At 44.0% G+C, this 17,685-nt stretch overlaps 2 protein-coding genes across 5 annotated transcripts in view; one reads left to right on the top strand and one right to left on the bottom strand.

The window, feature by feature from the left end:
- The window catches only part of ARID4B (AT-rich interaction domain 4B), a 147,893-nt gene extending 142,430 nt beyond the window's left edge, over positions 1 to 5,463 (bottom strand). The window contains exons 1-2 of the mRNA XM_054021294.1: positions 5,256 to 5,463; positions 4,314 to 4,377 (exon numbers count right to left, since the gene is read on the bottom strand). Of these exons, the coding sequence (XP_053877269.1) occupies positions 4,314 to 4,319 (6 nt within the window). The 5' untranslated portion in view covers positions 4,320 to 4,377; positions 5,256 to 5,463. The remainder of the gene's footprint in view (positions 1 to 4,313; positions 4,378 to 5,255) is intronic.
- A 394-nt stretch (positions 5,464 to 5,857) lies between these two features.
- GGPS1 (geranylgeranyl diphosphate synthase 1) overlaps positions 5,858 to 17,685 on the top strand; it is a 58,956-nt gene continuing 47,128 nt past the window's right edge. The window contains exons 1-3 of one of the 4 annotated variants that reach the window (XM_054022330.1): positions 5,858 to 6,010; positions 14,001 to 14,120; positions 16,092 to 16,182. In XM_054022330.1, the coding sequence (XP_053878305.1) occupies positions 14,001 to 14,120; positions 16,092 to 16,182 (211 nt within the window). In that variant the 5' untranslated portion in view covers positions 5,858 to 6,010. Of the gene's footprint in view, positions 6,011 to 6,214; positions 6,640 to 14,000; positions 14,121 to 16,091; positions 16,183 to 17,685 lie in introns of those variants that run through there. The other 3 variants (XM_054022331.1, XM_054022332.1, XM_054022333.1) reach the window with 3 other exon arrangements.

Genomic DNA, 17,685 nt, shown 5'->3' with positions numbered 1-17,685 from the left:
GAAAGCTTATAGACTGCTTTTCAACAATTGTGTTATATAAAACTAGTTGTTGGAACATAATTACTTCGTAAAAAGGTACCTGCTGGCAATCCAAGATTCTTTAACCATCAGAAACACTCTTATTTTGCTAAGAGTCATGTGCAAGGCATGCAATGTGATTAAGAAAATCCCAATTAGAACTCAGAAATTGCTATAGCAATTCACACACCACTCTAGCCTTTCTCTAGTTTAGGCCAGTATGTGATAACAAGAGAGAAAAGCTTTGTTTACCTCTAGTAGAACATCCAGTTTGGTTTTATTCCAACATTTATATAAACAAAACTGTAATGTTTTTTCATCTTTGCAGCTTATGTACATAGCACTCTTGGTAGGCTGAGGTATTACGTATTAGTATACAAAGGGATTAATTTCTTTGGATCTAGATGTGCTGTTGTGGGGAATACATTGCTATCACTGACTATAAGAGGTGGTACACACTTAGGAGAAGGCAAGGAGGCGGGGGGGGGAGGCACAGGCGGGCCAAATGGCCAGCTGATTTGAGCATGGAGGATGGGCTGCAGTTGGTGCTTTGAATGGACCCTAGGATTGCTTCACAGAACCCAACTTTTACAGGAGAGCCATGACTGGCCTGTGGTGCTATCAGTCACTGCAGCTCTAGATGGGAGGGGACTCCACCTGCAGAACTCCAACCTGTGGTAGAGAGTACTGACCCTGGGGAGCAGGAACACCTAGAGGAGCAGTATGTGGAGTGGGAACTCCTCCCTCCAGCAGAATCCTCTCCACGTGCCCCCCCCCCGCCCCCTCCCCTCCACTCTCGCTGTAGGAAGAAGCCATGGGTTTGTGATTGAGGGGAGGGGAAGGGAAGATACCAAGTGAGGGCGCTGCCAGGTCATTTAAAGCTGGGGCAATACAGTGGGTAGGGGCACTGCCAGGTGGGGTTACAAGGAGTAGGGGGGTGAGCGCTGCTAGGTAATCTGGGAGGAACATGGGGTGGGAGGGCCCTGTCAGGTGATTTGCGGGAATGAGTTTGGGGGGCACTGCTGGGTAGTATAGGAAATAATCACAACAATGCTTCTGAAATAGACTGATCTTTGCATATTTATCTTAAAAAAATATCCAAGAGCATCCAGGGCTTAAGTGGCCCCTGGACCCCAGCTGAAAGTTGTCCCTCCTATTGAAATCTGAACTGGTGCCGGTGCCCTCATGGATGTGGGGACAGGTCCATGTTAAAAAAATGCTAAGGTGGGGAGTGATTCAAAAAAGGATGAGAAACCTTGTGTTGGGAGACAATATCACCATTGTTCCCCTCACAGTTCCAAGCCATAACTAAGCATGTTAAGTGAACTTAATACTACTTTAATACTACTACTTAGTTCTTATATAGCATTCTTCCTCCATGGAGCTTTACAAAGAAGAGTAAATATCCTATTTTCTTTACACAGATGGGAAGGATATGGCATAGTAAAGCTGAACTGTTCACACAAAAAGAGCCAGTGGCAGAGATGGGCTAGAACAGCTCTCCAGACTCCCAAATTAATGCCCTATCCACAAAATACACTGACTCCTTCATCTGAAGGAAAGATCACTAAATCAATAATCAAGGCTTAGGCCCCAATCCTGCAATGAGCACAATATGGGCAGGCTCATTGTAAAACTGGGTCTTTAGAGTTCAATCCTCTAAATGCAAAAATGTCCATCATTACACTCTTCCAGTAGCTTATAAACAAATTCAGTCATGTTTTTTAAGCACCATCCTACTCTGTTTTATCAGTCATTCAGTTACTCTGTGATGTAGGTGAATAGAAAAAAATAATTCCCTGTTTACTCTCTTCTATTACTTCTGATTAGACAAACTTGTACCCTCGCAATATCCTTATGGATATGCAAACTAACTCACAAGATTGTAAACTGATATACATTTATTTAGCATGAGACATGCTGTATTACTCTCTGGAAGCTTAAAACCCGCTAAAATTTTATTTTATTTTTGTGCTGTTAGTTACAGTAAAGCTCCTTTTTAGAGTTACATCTTCCAATTTAAATCCCAAATTAATTTTAAGGCGAAATTCCAGACAGTCGGTTTACTCATTTTGACCACATAGAAGTTCAGATCTCATCATGAACAAATCACAAAACATGTTTTAAAATCATACTAAAAAATCAAACTTCTTGTATGAATGGCAGTCTGAATCTTATTTATAACTAAAGAAACTTCTAGCTTTTGTTAAAATACTGTCTAAAATATGGATCTATAACAGGCTTTTGTGTCTGATATTTAAGATTTAAGCCTTTTGCTACTTATTCAATTGAGCTAAAAGAGGGGTTTTCATGCTGTGCTATAGCACACTTTCCCCTCCCATTTGTGGTCCTCACCTCCACAGTTGTATATGTAGGCACTTATATGTATCCTTTAACCACAGTATCTGAACAACAGTATCTCCATGGTAATTACGCATTTGTTTACATGGAAAAGTAGTATTAGAAAAGTACTTCTATATATTTAGCTGCCTTTAGATCCTTTTGGAAAAAAAAGTTCACCACTCTGTCTCCATTTACTCTAGATAAGCTGTTCTCAACCAGGGGTCCGGGGCCCCCTGGAGGTCCGCACGCAGGTTTCAGGGAGTCTGCCAAGCAGGGCCAATGTTAGACTTGGTGGGGCCCAGGGCAGAAAGCTGAAGTTCGAGGCCCAAGACCGGTCAGCTGGGGTGAAGCCGAAGCCTGAGCAACTTTGCTTTGTGGGGTCACCTGTGGTGTGGGGCCCTGCTTGCTACTCCTAATGCCGGCCCTGGCTTTTACAGGATATGCAGAAAAATAGTTGTTATGGTACAGGTGGGCCATGGGGTTTTTAATAACATGTTGTGGGGGCCTCAGAAAGAAAATGGTTGAGAACCCCCACTCTAGATTTCATCTCCTGCTCCTATCTGTTCCATCCCCCAACATGGACACGAGTAGAAAGAGGACCATGTATTTAGCCAACACTCCACAGATGAGCAAGCCATGGACCACAATTTGGGAACTTCCATATAACGCTGCTGTAAACACTTAACCATAGTTTTTATTTCTTACTAGATGCAACTTATTAATGAAATACAAATATTGGCACACTACTTCAGACCTCACTAAGTTACTCCTCCATTAAAGAAAAGACATAGGGAATAATAGTTAAAACTGTACATTTTATGTCTCTTTTATTAGTAACCAAAAGGGAATGTACTGAACCTTACGTACTTTACTGTGCTTAGTATCCCCTACTGAATCCAGTTAAATAGAACTGTTTGTTTCCTCTGCTATTTCTAGTGTTTCCTGAATACAATGTTGTATATACATTTGATATAATATACACATGGGCACACATATACAGAACCCCAAAGAAGTTTGACTCTAGCAGGAGATTACTGTATTTAGCAACAAATAATAAAGCTGACAGGCTGTACATATATTCCAAAAATTTTTCTGCACTTATACAACAAATGTAGTTGATAAGTTTTATAAAACTTAGAAGCCAGATTTAATGCAGTACAATGGGGGCATGATTCTGATTAAGAACTCTGGGTGCTATTGTAATACAAATAACAGTATTTAAGACAAGACACTGTATTCACCAAGAGTAAATCAGGGTAAAGGCTGATAATCACACTTGATAAATCTACTAATGAAATGCAAGATTCTTCACAAAAACATCTATATCGAGTGGAACAATCACTTCAATCAGGCTTGCCTAATATACCAAGTATCAATGGTCTACAAATGCCTCTGACTGACAATGGTGTATGTGGATACTGCACACAGCACTAAAAAGGAAACTAAAAAGCTGTTTGAAAATCATTCTGCATCCTACAGCACTACCTTCACTGCAGAGCATCCTCTATACAGACACCACCTCCTCAGCTCACGATTATTAATTCTACAGAACTCCCGTTAAGGCACAGAAAGTAAATCCATCATTTAACCTCAATTAATGCTGATAGTTCCTCTGCAATGTTACTTTCCGAAGCGGAGTGATTGTCCCCTATTCCTTCATCAAGCTTGGCCCGGCAGCCATGTCCTTATTCCCCCACGAACGGTGGTTTCGGAAAGGGAACGACCTGCTCGCAGTGAACTTACACAGTCCCTCAGCAAAACCTGGCGGAGCCAAACCTGCACAGCAAACACCAAAGGCATCTAAGGCACCACCACGGCAGTGGGGCGAAGCAGCCTAGATCCGCACCAGCGCCGAGCCTCGCACCGGGGAGCGGGGCCGGGACAAATCGGGCACCATTCCCTCATGCAACCCTTTCCCCATCCCTTCCCAGACAGAGAGACGAGGGTTTTACCTTCATGATGAGCTCAGGCTGCGGAGAAAAGCCCCCGATCGGGGCTGAGCGGCCGAGGCTGGACCTGGAATTAAAACAAAGCACTGAGCCACCGCACCAGCCGTTTGCACCGGAGCGCGGGGGGAACAGGCGGGGGAGCCGCCGGGATCCTGGTCAACCCCCTTCTCCCAGATCTCGCCACCCCCCATTTGCGATATCGCCCCATTCAGTCCCCCCTCCCCCCGCTCGGCCACTGCTTTCCCTCCAGCCCCCACACACCGCGGCTCGGCTTCCCCTTCACTCGCTGCCATTGACGCCATTTCTGTCAGAGGAGGAGAAACTTGCCACAACAACAACCCACCCCCAGCCTCTCCGGCTGCTCCAGGAGAGTCCCCGCTCCGCGCCCAGCTCACAGGGGCCGGGGCTCTCAATCCTCTCCCCAGAGACCTGCGGGCTGGAGGGGGGCGGCGATGTCTGATCCCTGGAAACCCCCCCACTTTGCTGCGGCGGAGGGGGGGGGGAAGGGGCCGCTGCTCCTCCATTGTATGAGGAAGAGGAGGGGGTTGGGTGGCAGCTCTCCCCGTTGGAGGGGCTGCGGCTCTGTGGATCCCGACAGAGGCGGCAGCTTCTCCCACCCCCATAAAAGAAAGCGCTGACTCCGCGACAGGAGTTTTAACAGCAACAGCCGCAACTGCCCAGCGCAGGCGGGCCGGACCCGATCAGGCAGTAATGAGGCAGCCCCCGTAGGGCTCCTCGCCGCCCCGCAGCGACTCCAGCCCCTCACCACCCCCCACCTCACGCGCGGGGGGCGACGGGGGGGAAATCAGCGAGTCCCGCCGCAGTCTCGCCAGGACAAAAACAACCCCGCTCCCGCCTGGGAACGGCCACAAGCAGCGAACGCCCCGCTCCCTCACCCGCTGGCGGCGGGGCCGGGGCGGCTCTTTCTCCTGCTGTCGCTGTTACCTTTGTTCCGCGGCGCCCGCCCGCGGCTCTCCCTGACCCGGGAGGAGATGGTGGACGAAGCCTCCTCCCGGCTCCGGACCCGTTGGGTTGGTGCTGGTCCCGGATCAATCCCCCAGCAAGGGCTCTGGCGACGGCTGCAGCTCCGCGCTGCGTATGATGGGGCCGATCCCCCCCTGCCCGGACCCGGCGCTGGCGGTGGCTGCTCCGTTCGGAGCCTCTCACTCCCCTCCCCCCACCTCACAAAGTGACTGACGGATAGAGACCCGCCCCCTCCCCGCCCTGCACTTTCTCTATTGGTCCGGAACCGGTAAGGCCCACCCGTCTCCCTGCACCATTGGCTCCCATATCGGAAACACTAACGTCATTTTTCCACCAATTCTATGGAAACAGAGACTCGGCGCCGCAGAGGCTCATGGGTAACGCGGTTCTTTCCCTCGCCGCTCTTCTGCGCCCAGAAGCAGCTGAGCTTCACACCCGAACCACATATCCCATGATGCATCGCGCATGAGGGGCCGCCAGGGGGTGGGACGAATCGAGTGCTAATTAAAACAAGTGGGAGGGCCTAGCGCCTGCGCAGTGAAGCCCTGGTGGCGCATTTTCCCCCCAACAGAAGAGGGTGGTGGCGACGGTAGTGGCTGAGGTGGAAGTGGGTGGAGTTTTTAACGCGCTGCTGCCGGTGTCGGGAACCCGCCTGGGCCGGAACGGCGGGGCGCGTCTTGGCCAGGCCCGGGAACAAGGAGGCGGATGTGACCGCGGTAGGTGGGGGGGTTCGGGCGCCGCTGGTCCCCTGTGCCCCGGTCTCCCCGGTCCGTGTCGCCAGCCGGGCTCCTTTGTGCTGCCGGGGGAGGCTCCCTGCTGGGAGCGACACCTACCCGGCCTGTTCCTCTCGGCCCGCTGGGCTTGGTTCGCCGCCGCCGCGCCCCCCGGGGCAACGTTGCGCCATGACGCGAGCGCCCCGCTGCGCGCGGACTTGCCCGGGTCCCGGCCGGCGAGCTGCCTGGCGAGATGGGGAAAGCGGGAGCAGGTCTCGCGGCGCAGACGCCGGTCAGGTCGCTGCCCGGAGCCTGCTGCGGGTAGTGCTGTGCCTGACCGGCCGGCCGGCACCGGCAGGGAGAACTAAGGGGAAGCAAAGGGCCGGCAGCATCCGGACTCCCTATTCGCTCCCTTCCTTTGGGGTCGCTCTGAAAGCGGACTCGGTCTCTGAGGGTGGCGCCTCCCCGCGAGGCAAAGCTGAGCTGGCTCCAGTATTCTCGGGGGCTGAAGGGGCCGCTGTTTGGTCTCGCTCTGGCATTTTGCTGAAATGGCGCTGTAATTTAAGCAACAACAGCATTTATACATAATCAAAGCCACTGCTGGAGCTGATGTACCCAGCTTTTTGGCAGAGGTAAGCAATAAATAGCCCTCAGGATGAACCGTGTGTAGTTGAGTTTTGTTACTAAGTCATTGCGGGTTTAGCCATTTGGTGTTCTATTGAGTATTTTGCTTTCTTTGCAAAGATATTTAAAGTGCAGTTCAGCTCTGAAAATAGTGTAGTTGTGGCATAGTTAGGTTCCATGGTGACTGTTTCTCTGACTTCAGTTTCATTCAGTTTACAAGTTAAAAGATTGTATGTCTGAATTGCCAGTCCTGCAAATTTAATGTAGGTTTTTAAAAGCAGAATGGTCTTTCTCTGTTACCACTAAAAATAGACTTCGGTAGTCCAAATTCTGCCTTTAGTTATGCCTGACAACCCTATGGATGATAGCTTGGATCCAAGACCGTGTTTGCCAAGATATCACCTATTACTGCTGTGTACGTTTCAGAGTAGCAGCTGTGTTAGTCTGTATCCGCAAAAAGAACAGGAGTACTTGTGGCACCTGAGAGACTAACAAATTTATTAGAGCATAAGCTTTCGTGGACTACAGCCCACTTCTTCGGATGCATATGGAGTGGAATAAATATTGAGGAGATATATATATATATACACACACATATATGCTCTCTGTGTGTATATATATCTCCTCAATATTTATTCCACTCTATATGCATCCGAAGAAGTGGGCTGTAGTCCACGAAAGCTTATGCTCTAATAAATTTGTTAGTCTCTCAGGTGCCACAAGTACTCCTGTTCCTTTTACTGCTGTGTAGGTGCTGCTGGGCTAAAAGTGACTTTAAAATAATAAAAATTTGCACTTATGTATTCAGTCATTTGAGTAATAAATGGTAACTCTGCAAAAATATGGTATTTCTATGTAACTTCTGGCCATGATTAATCTTTTTAAACTGCTGGGGGAATTCTGCACCAATGTATGTGCACAGAGTTCACGTCCCATGCAGATTTTTTTGCTTCCCTGCAGGGGAAAAAAAAATTCTGACAGGGAAGCAAAGGGAAGGTGCAAGAGCACTCACGCACCACTCCTTAGCAGCGCAGGCACATTGTTTCGGACCCCCAGAGCAGCCAGTGGAGAGGTAAATCACCACGGGGCTGGAGACACCCTAGCCAGGTGCTCCTACTCTGAGCTAGCATCAGCTGCTAGTCCCGACTGGGCTGGAGGCAGGAGAAGATGGGACTTCCTCTTCCCCTGTCAGGAGTTGCTGGGGCTGTGACCTGCTCCCTGAGCTGCAGAAAGCTCAGCATCCTCCCCTGTTTCCTGCCCCATCTCTCCTCACCTGTGGGTGGAGGGGGTCTCTGTACAGGGAACTGCTCCCCCATCCACCCAACCCTGCATGCATCTGGACCTCCCATACCCAGACACCTCTGCCAAGCCTCACCTGGTAATCCAGAACCACCACCCCTACTGAGCTTCCTGCAATCAAACCCCCAACTCTGATGTCCCACCCCATACCACCCTGAGCCCTCACATCCAGATTCTCATGCTACTGACCCTCAACTAGCTGCACCCAGACCTCCACCCCACCAAGCCCCGCTTCCACAACCATCCCTGCTGATACCCCCACTCCCAGACCCTCCACTGAGCCCCAACCACCTTCACCTGGAAGCCCCTGTGGAGTCCAGTTGCCCCTGCAACCCTCCCAACAAGCCTCTATGCAGACAGATCTCTTCTCCCCCCTCTCCCCCCACTAGGGTGACCAGATGTCCTGATTTTATAGGGATGGTCCCAATTTTTGGGTATTTTTCTTATATAGGCTCCTATTACCCCCCCACCCCACCCCTGTCCCGATTTTTCACACTTGCAGTCTGGTCACCCTCCCCCACTGAGCTGCCTGCACCCAGATTGTCCCACACAGAATTCTCTCACCCCACACCTGGATCCCTCCACGCTGAGACCATCCGCACTTGGATCCTGCATGGTTGAGCTTGCCTGCCCCGCACCTGGTGCAGAGGGGCAGGGCCCCAGGCTATTTCTGGGGCAAGCCCAAGCCTTGTGCTGCGTCAGGATCGGGTGCAGCCTCACCACAGTATCCATGTCTGGGAGCTGAGGGGGACTGCCTTCGTGCAGCCATTGGCCTGTGCTCCCCACTGCCATCCTGGAGTCTGTGCATTTATTTATTGAAAAACGAAACTTGCAGAATTTTGCATATTTTAAAAATATTGTGTGCAGAATTTTTATTTTTTGCGCCGAATGCCCTCGAGTAAAATTTTAAAGATAAACCTGTAAATGGGCTCAATAGCAGCCATTTCAAGGACCTGCTGCAACAGTAATAGTAAAAAGTGCTTGGCATTCTTGAACTGCTTAGATTGCTAAAACTAGAAATATTAACTTGTAATGCATATGTTTTGGACAATGAGACTAGCCCGGTTTTAATTTCTGGTTTTATTAGATGCTGCTGCTGCTCTAAGAATTGCAGACCGTATTTAGAGACAAGGTGGGTGAGATAATATCTTTTATTGGACCAACTTCTGTTGATCAGAGACAAGTTTTCAAGCTTACTCAGAGCTCTTTTTCAGTGTAAGCTTGAAACATTGTCTCTCACCAACAGAAGTTGGGCTATTAAAATATATTATCACACCCACTTTGTGTGTCTCATACCCTGGGACTGTCACAGCTACAACAACGTGGCAAATGCTGAAGGGGATGTGTTTAAATAAATATACTTTAGAGGACATTTTGAATAAATCTAACTTGCATTCATCTACATTTTGTATTCCCTTAAATATTGAGGTGATTCTTATATTGAAGGAGTTGGCTAAGCTGTACTCACAAAATGGAATGCATTGTGCTAGCCAATTAGATAACTATATAGCCTAATACCTCCTTAACCACTTAAGTTGTTTTGCTGCATGTTTCTACTTCGATTTTGTCTTTTAAATTGAGAGCTCTTTGGAAAGTGCTAGAGTAGTATGGATGTTAATGTAAACAAGTAATAGAATTGGTGGTAATAAAATGAGTGCAAAAATTAAGATAAGTTAAATATTTTATTAAAGTATATATTTTACTGAGCTGTTTTGGCAACACTTGCCTCCATTAAGAAATCATTTCTCCACAAGTGAAATATTTAGCTGCCCCTGGATTGGAACATACCTCATTTGGTACCAGCAACACCATGCAGCAGTCTAGGAGGCAAAGTGAAGAATAAATTTTCAGACTGAAGCTAATTGTTGTAAACTAATATAATAACCAAATTGGGATTTGGCCGAAACAGCATTGTGAACACCTCTGCTCTTGCAAAGAGGGCTATGAAAGCTTTTTATAACAAACAATAACTTTTCTATATTAGGTCTGAAATAGAGCCTCTCTCCTTGCACATGCTTTTTAACCCTGCTGGGGAATCTTCTTAGCTGCTGAATTGCTCGTACCACTTTCTTTGGAGGTCTCCTATTCAATCACTGGCTTAGGTGGCATGATGACATATATTTTAAGGTGTGTCTATATTGGCACATTTAGGACAGTAAAGCCAAATTTATTGATTACAAGTCCAAAAGGACCATTGTGATTGTGTAGTCTGATCTCATGTATAACACAGGCCATAGTTTCCACAAAATAATTCCGAGACCATATCTATTAGAAAAAAGATTGTCAATGATGGAGAATCCACCATGACCTTTAGTAAATTGTCCCAGTGGCAAACTACACCTTACTTCCAGTCTGAATTTGTCTTGCTTCAACTTTCAGCCATTAGATAATGTTATACCTTTCTCAGCTAGATTGGAGAGCCCATTATTAAATATTTGTTCCCCACGATACTATAGACTGTAACCAGGTTACCTCTTAACCTTCTAAGGTAAATAGATTGAGCTCTTTGAGTCTATCAATATAAGGCATGTTTTCTAGTCTTTTAATTATTCTCATGGCTCTTCTCTGAAACCTCTCCAATTTATCAACATGCTTCTTGAAGTGTGGACATCAGAACAGGACACTGTATTCCAGCAGCAGATGCACCAGTGCCAAATACAAAGATAAAATGATCTCTGCTCCTGCTCGAGATTCCTGTTTATGCATCCCAGAATCACATTAGCTTATTTAGGCACAGCATCACTCTAGAAGCTCATGTTCCACTGGTTATCCACTGTGACAACCCCCAAATCTTTTTGAGTCACTGCTTCCTGGGAAAGAGACCCCATCGTATAGCATGGCCTACATTCTTTGTTAGATGTATATATTTACATTTAGCTGTATTAAAATGCTTATTGTTTACTTGTGCCCAGTTTATCAAGTGATCTAGATTGCTCTGAATCAAGGACCTGTCTTCTTTATTTACTACTCTCCAAATTTTTGTGTCATCAACAGACTTTCAGTGATTTTTGTTTTCCTTCAGGTCATTGATAAAAATGTTAAGCATAGGGCCAAGAACCAATCCCTGCTGGACATGACTGGAAATACAACTGATCCATGACTATTCCCTGTTTATAGTTACAATTAGCCAATTTTAATCCACTTCACATGTGCCAGGTCAATTTTATATCATTCTAGTCTTTTATTTGAAGTGTTGTGTGGTATCAAGTGAAATGCGTTAGAAGTCAAAGTATACTGTGTCAACACCATTACTTTAATCAACTAAACTTGTAATCTCATAAAAAAAAAATCAAGTTAGTTTAACAGGGTCTATTGTCCATAAACCCATGCAGTTTTGCATTAATTACCTTACTTAACCCACCTTTATTTATTAAACAAGTTCTGTATCAGCTACTCCATTATTTTGCCTGGGATCAGTGTCAGACTGACAGGCCTTTAATTCCCGAGTCATCTCATTTTCCCTTTTTAAAAAATTGGCACACATTAGCATCTTTCCAGTCTTCTGGAACTTCCTCATTGCTCCAAGACATTGGAAAATCAGCATTAAAAATCCAGTGAGCTCTCCAATTAACTTGAATCCCAGAGATTTAAAAATGCTATCTGGAGCTGCTGAGGTAAAAATATCTAACTTTAGTAGACATCATCCAGAGAGATAGTGAAATGGAAAGTGTTATACACCTTATGATGAGACTATATCATCGGTTTTTCCTCAAATACAGAACAGAAATATTTATTGAACACTTCCTGTCTTTTCTGCATTATTATTGATGATTCTACCACTTTCAGCTAGTAAGGAACAAAAAGAATCCTGATGGTCCATAATATATTTACAAAACTCCTTATTGTCCTTAACTCTGCTGGCCATAGATTTATTTATTTTTTCGTTGTGTCCCTTGGCTTCCTATATCAGCTTGCTACAATTTGTAACTTCTGCCTTATATTCATTCATTATCACTTTCCCTTTTTCCCACTTGTTTTTTATCTATATCTATATGCATGCTTTCACTTCCCCTCTAAAGCAGATTAGTTTTTTTTAACTAGATCTGCTTTCTTTTGTTGTGGCTTTTTGGGCATCTAGTAAGGTGTTCTTAAATGATTTCCAGTTATTCATTTTTCTAATTAAATTCTTCCAGCTGATTTGGCTCAGAATTGTTTTCAGCTTTGTGAAACTGGCCCTATTAAAGAACCAAGTGTGGATATATATTACTGGTATGGACTTTATTCTGCTTGTACATTTATTTACTTATTTATTTATGGTCTCTTGTACCGAAGCTACCATTAATTTTAGTTCTGTAATCACTTCCTCTTTATCTGTTCAGACAAGGTCTAATAAAGAATTACCCTGTGTTGGCTTCAACACATCTTGAGTTAGGAAATTGTCCTCTGTAACGTTTAGAAATTCCAAGAATGTTTTAGTATGGGAAGCATGAGACTTCTAGCATGGCAGTCAAACTGAAGTATCTTGTGAGCATGTATCTTTGCCCCCCTAAATATTATAAATAGGGAACAGGATGACCAACCCCCAGGAACCTAGTGTGACTTGGTGATCTGTACCAGACACCAACTAATACCCCATCTTTTAGGACATTGATCCATAAGCATTCAAGATCACTGTCTTCTGAGTTCAGAAATAGGTAATGCTATCTTTGACATAGCGCCACTCCCCCTCTCCTTTTGCCCACTCCATCCTTCTTAAATGTTATAACCATTTGTTTTAACATTCCAATCATGCACATAATCCCAGTAGATTTCGGTACTACAAACTAGGCGAAATTTGTGCTCATAAATGAGCAATTCCAGACTCTCTTGTTTGTTACCCCAGCTCCTAGCATGAGTGCAGAGGCAATTCAGGAATTTTTTCTGTGTCCTTTGGTTCCTTGATTAATGTTGTTCAGTGTCGTGTGTGTGGAGTGCTCATATCTTCCATCTTTCTATTCTTCCTTTTTTACTATTAGTTTTACTTAAATTCACACCTTCTGTTAATTGAAAACAGCATGTTAAATCCCTGTGAGTGCACTCATTCAGAAGTAGTGGCCTTAGTTTGCTCAAATTTAATTCACGGTGACCCGAAGATGTGTTGGGTGACAGATGACATGAGGCTGACTGAGACCTTGTTTTATTTTTTCACTGGGAAACGGTCAAAAAGTATAGTTATTTTTTTAAATGTAATTTTTTCCTAATGGGGGAGCTCTCAAGCTCCTTCATATTGTGGACCATATGTTAATAGAGGAGGTTTCATAGATCACTTCTTAGTCTGTTTGCAACTGCATAACTTTATGGCAACTTGATCAGTTGCTTACTTTCCCATTATTTTTTCATGTATTTGTGGTAAGGCGTGTCTAATGCAATGGCCAGGGTGCAGAATTTGTTTTTAGTCTTCATCTGCCCTCTCCAGTTTCTAGTGTTGCTCTTTTCTCTTATTCAGTGTTCAAGTTTCTCTGCCACTTGTGCAAGAGGACATGCTTCTGCTGCCTGTATGGTTTTTATGTTTTTATTTTTATTTTTTTTTAAATCCCCTTCCCCTGCACAGACTTTCTTGTCATTCTGTTCTTTGTTCTACTGGATGTGTTGCCTTGCCACTTGACCCTCTTGCAGTGGATCTATTGTCTGACTGCTTTGTTCTCCTCTTCATGGGGCTCTTCTTGTGGCATTGACCATCAGTTCCTGTTCTCTGTATAAGTAGTTAAGCTGCCTTTTATTTTTTTCAACTGCTTCTGTAGGATTCCCTTCTCTCCTTGACAAAAAATAGTCTGATCTAAGGTTGGGCATTTGACTAGTCCAAAAATAATTGGTCAAATATTGTCAAATGGTCAGATATTTTAAAGTGTTAACTATTAGAGCAGTATCAAAAGAATACTGTATGATTTCCAATAAGGTTAGCTTTAAATTCTTATGCTTAATTACAAAAAACAAATTACTTAGGTGAGTTATTTTAACGCTGAAAAATGTGAAACTCAATAAAATGAAGTTCTGAAGAATGGCTCTATGGTGCAGTCAAAAGATTAGGTCACCTGCTACATTGGGGCATTCTTGGTGGAATATATAACAATATTTTACCTTGATCAAATAGATGGTTGACTGCTCAATTGACCAGATTGTCAAGCCTAGTCTGGACACCCATAAAAGCATCTGGAAACAAGAAAGAGGCAATGATATCTTCTCCATGGACCACCCAGTGACTTACAGATCGGTATGGGAAACTGTCTTAACTAGTGACCTCTTGTTGTGAAAGGGCAGAGGGAATTAGGGTTGGGCATGTATGTAACAGTTTGAAGACATTGCATAGTGAGCGGGGCACCGTGTAAGTAGGAATTTCTGAATATCTTGTATCTGAGAACTTTGTAAGGCATCACAAAAACAACATTTGTGTTGGAGAGGGTAAACCTATATGCTCACCTTTTGAAGAACTCTTTCGAAAAACCATTTTTCTCTAGAAATCTCATTTTGCAATAACTGCCAAATACTCTTACTGTAGCAGAAGTGTGTGCAACTAACTCTGCATATTGTATAGCTCTGGGAAACATCTGGGGGAAATCTTAAAAGTTTCAAATTCGTATTCTCTGAAATTAACAGCTTTCAGAATCTTAGCTTTTGGCCCTGTGCTTTTACAAAAAGGGCATGTGTTGGGTAACCATTTGAATACAGTTTTTTGGCAATATGATGAACTCATAGCATCGCATAATGCAGTTCATAGAATTGTTTCTCACCTTTCCAGGATCTCCCTTTGTCTTTTTTTTTCCTAGTCTCTATTTCTTTACCCAATTCCATCCTTATTTTGGGGGTAAGATTATGATATTCTTACTTCACAAGTATTCCCACTGAATTTGGTGCAACTGATGGTGCAAGGTACTCTGTTCAGTGTGAGGAAGGGTATTGCACTCTGGATTACCCTTAAATTAACTAACTGTTAAGGAGGTTGCGCTACATTAAGTGTTAATTTGTTTTTTGTAATGCAAGTCTTTCCTGTGTATGTGGGGAAAACTGTTACCAAGAGTCATCTAGGAAAACTGTCTGGAAATAGTAAATGGAATAAAGTTACATTTTAGCAAAAATTTTGATCACTCTCCTTCATATGCCTATTTTCAAAATGAGTACATTACACTTATAAATCTAGCAGTAGGGTTTTTGGTTGGTAGCCAAGAACATTCTTCAACTGTTAAGGCAAAACACTCCTTGCAAGATGCCTTCTAAACCGGCAAGAGCTGCTGCTGAAGTAAAACGAAACTTCATACTACCACTGCAGTTCCAGTCTTCAGATGACATTAAAAGCATTGAGTTTTGAGCTGCTGCATCTGCAGTGCAGCAAGAAAGGTGAGAGGAAGGAAAATGGATTACAGAAAAAAATCTGAAAAAAGTCACAGAAATGGAGAGCCTGAGAGAGAGAGGACATGAACTGAGAAATGAACATTCGAAGATGAATAAGATATACAGACAAATCCATAACTGGCAGTAAGAGAACTTGAGACACAAATGGAATACATGGTAGAAAAAACAAGGATAAAGAGAATCAAACACTTAAACGGATATAAAAGAATATGACATAGCAGACATAATGGTATGAATTTTAAAACAAATATGAAAGAATAAGTAAGCCAAAAATTTCGAGTTTTAAAATATGCCTTAAAAATTCAGTTTGTTTTATTTTTAATCCAGAAGCTTATAGTAAACTTGTGTATTGTGTGTATTCGGTCCTGGACATAAACACATGTTTAGAATTTGAATTATTCTGGTTCTAACTTTTAGAAATATCTACATAATGGTGCTTGATAGTTGTGTGGGATTCTATTAGCTAGTTTTTTTAAATACCCATTTGCCAGAATATCTAAAATGTCTAAAAACCCAAATATCAAAGCAGATTTTAAAATTGTTTATAATTTCAATTCTCAAAAATCAAAACAAGTTCCCCTGTTTTTAAAATGTGCTGGTTAAAGTGTATATGAAGCAACAGCAAGCTGACTTTATTTTGTAATGTAAAGTCAGTGATGGTTAGAAAGCGATGGTTTTCTTTCAAGCAACTTTTTAAGTGGGCCTTTGTCCTAAATCCCTTAAGTATGCTTATCTCTTTCCTTCTTTCTTAGAATTAGGGGCTGGCTTCCATTATATATTTTTTTTAATTCTCTAACCTTGATTGTGGTATTAAGAAGTCTCCTTTCTTTGACAGAGTGAAACACTGCTTCTTGAAATGGAGGGAATGGAAGAAACATCTGAAAGAATTCTTTTAGAGCCTTACAAGTATTTACTTCAACTGCCAGGCAAGTGTCTTTTTACCATTTTGTTGTGTTTACTTGTTTTCAGAGGGTGATCAAATTCAAAAGAATAAGTAGAGGACAATTCTGTCCAGTCTTGACTTGTATGGAATTTGATTCTGAGCAGTTTTAATTCTTTTATTGAAAGGAGCAGGATTTTCTAAATAAACCACTAAGACTAGACTAGGAGAAATCTAGCACTTCTGAGATTGTCCCTCTGACCTATCCAATTCAGAGAAATTGTTCTTCCCCCTCCCCTCACCACTCCATTGTAAGGAACCAATATACTGTCTAATGCAATGGTACATATATTCCTGGTTGAGAATCTCTGGAATACACAGAAGTCTTCCAGGGGTACATCAACTCATCTAGATATTTTGCCTAGTTTTACACAGGGCTGTCAAGCGATTAAAAAAAGTAATTGTGATTAATCACACTGTTAAACAATAATAGAATACCATTTATTTAAATATTTTTTGATGTTTTCTACATTTTCAAATATATTGATTTCAATTATAACACAATACAGTGCTCCCTTATTTTTATTACAAATATTTGCACTGTAAAACAAGAGACAGTATTTTTCAGTTCACTTCATACAAGTACTGTACTGCAATCTCTTTATGTTGAAAGTGCAACTTACAAATGTAGAATTATGTAAAACAAACTGCACTCAAACAAAACAATGTAAAACTTTAAAGCCTACAAGTTAGGGTTACCATATTTTGAGTGTCCAAAAGGAGAACACTCCACGGGGCCCCGGCCCTGCCCCCAGCCCCGCCCACGCCCCAACTCCATCCCTTCCCCAAAGTCCCCACCCCAACTCCGCCCCCTCCCCTGCTTCCCGGAAGCCTGAAGCAGGTAAGGGAGGGGTTGGGGGAGGAGGCGTGGCCCAGTCTGGCTCTCTTTCTCTCCACCCCCCCGCCCCCGGCGTCTCCAGCCTGGGTTGGCTCGGGCCCTGGGGTGCCGGCCCCGGGCCAGCCCCCGGCCGAGCACCCCCGGCCAGCCCAGCACTGCCGGTTCCCGGCTCGGCGCCCCCAGCCCAGCACCGGCCCCGCATGTCCTGATTTTCCCGGACATGTTCGGCTTTTTGGGATTTCCCCCCGGACGGGGATTTGGAGCCCAAAAAGCTGGACATGTCCGGGGAAAATCCGGACGTATGGTAACCCTACTACAAGTCAACTTAGTCCTACTTCTCATTCAGCCAATCACTCGGATAAACAAGTTTGTTTATATTTGCAGGAGATAATGCTGCTCACTTCTTGTTCAGTGTCACTTTAAAGTGAGAGAAGGTGTTCGCATGGCACTCTTGTAGCTGGCGTTGCAAGATATTTACATTCCAGATGCGCTAAAGATTCATGTCTTTTCAAGCTTCAGTCACCATTCTAGAGGACATGCGTCCCTGCTGATGACTGGTTCTTCTCGATAACAATCCAAAGCAGTGCAGACTGGTGCATGTTCATTTTCATCATCTGAATCAGATGTCACCAGCAGAAAGTTGATTTTCTT

The sequence above is a fragment of the Malaclemys terrapin genome, chromosome 3, assembly GCF_027887155.1.
Source record: "Malaclemys terrapin pileata isolate rMalTer1 chromosome 3, rMalTer1.hap1, whole genome shotgun sequence".
In the NCBI taxonomy this organism is placed as follows: Eukaryota; Metazoa; Chordata; order Testudines; family Emydidae; genus Malaclemys; species Malaclemys terrapin.
The sequence above is the reverse complement of the archived record's forward strand: the minus strand, read 5'-3'. Positions and strand labels throughout refer to the sequence as shown.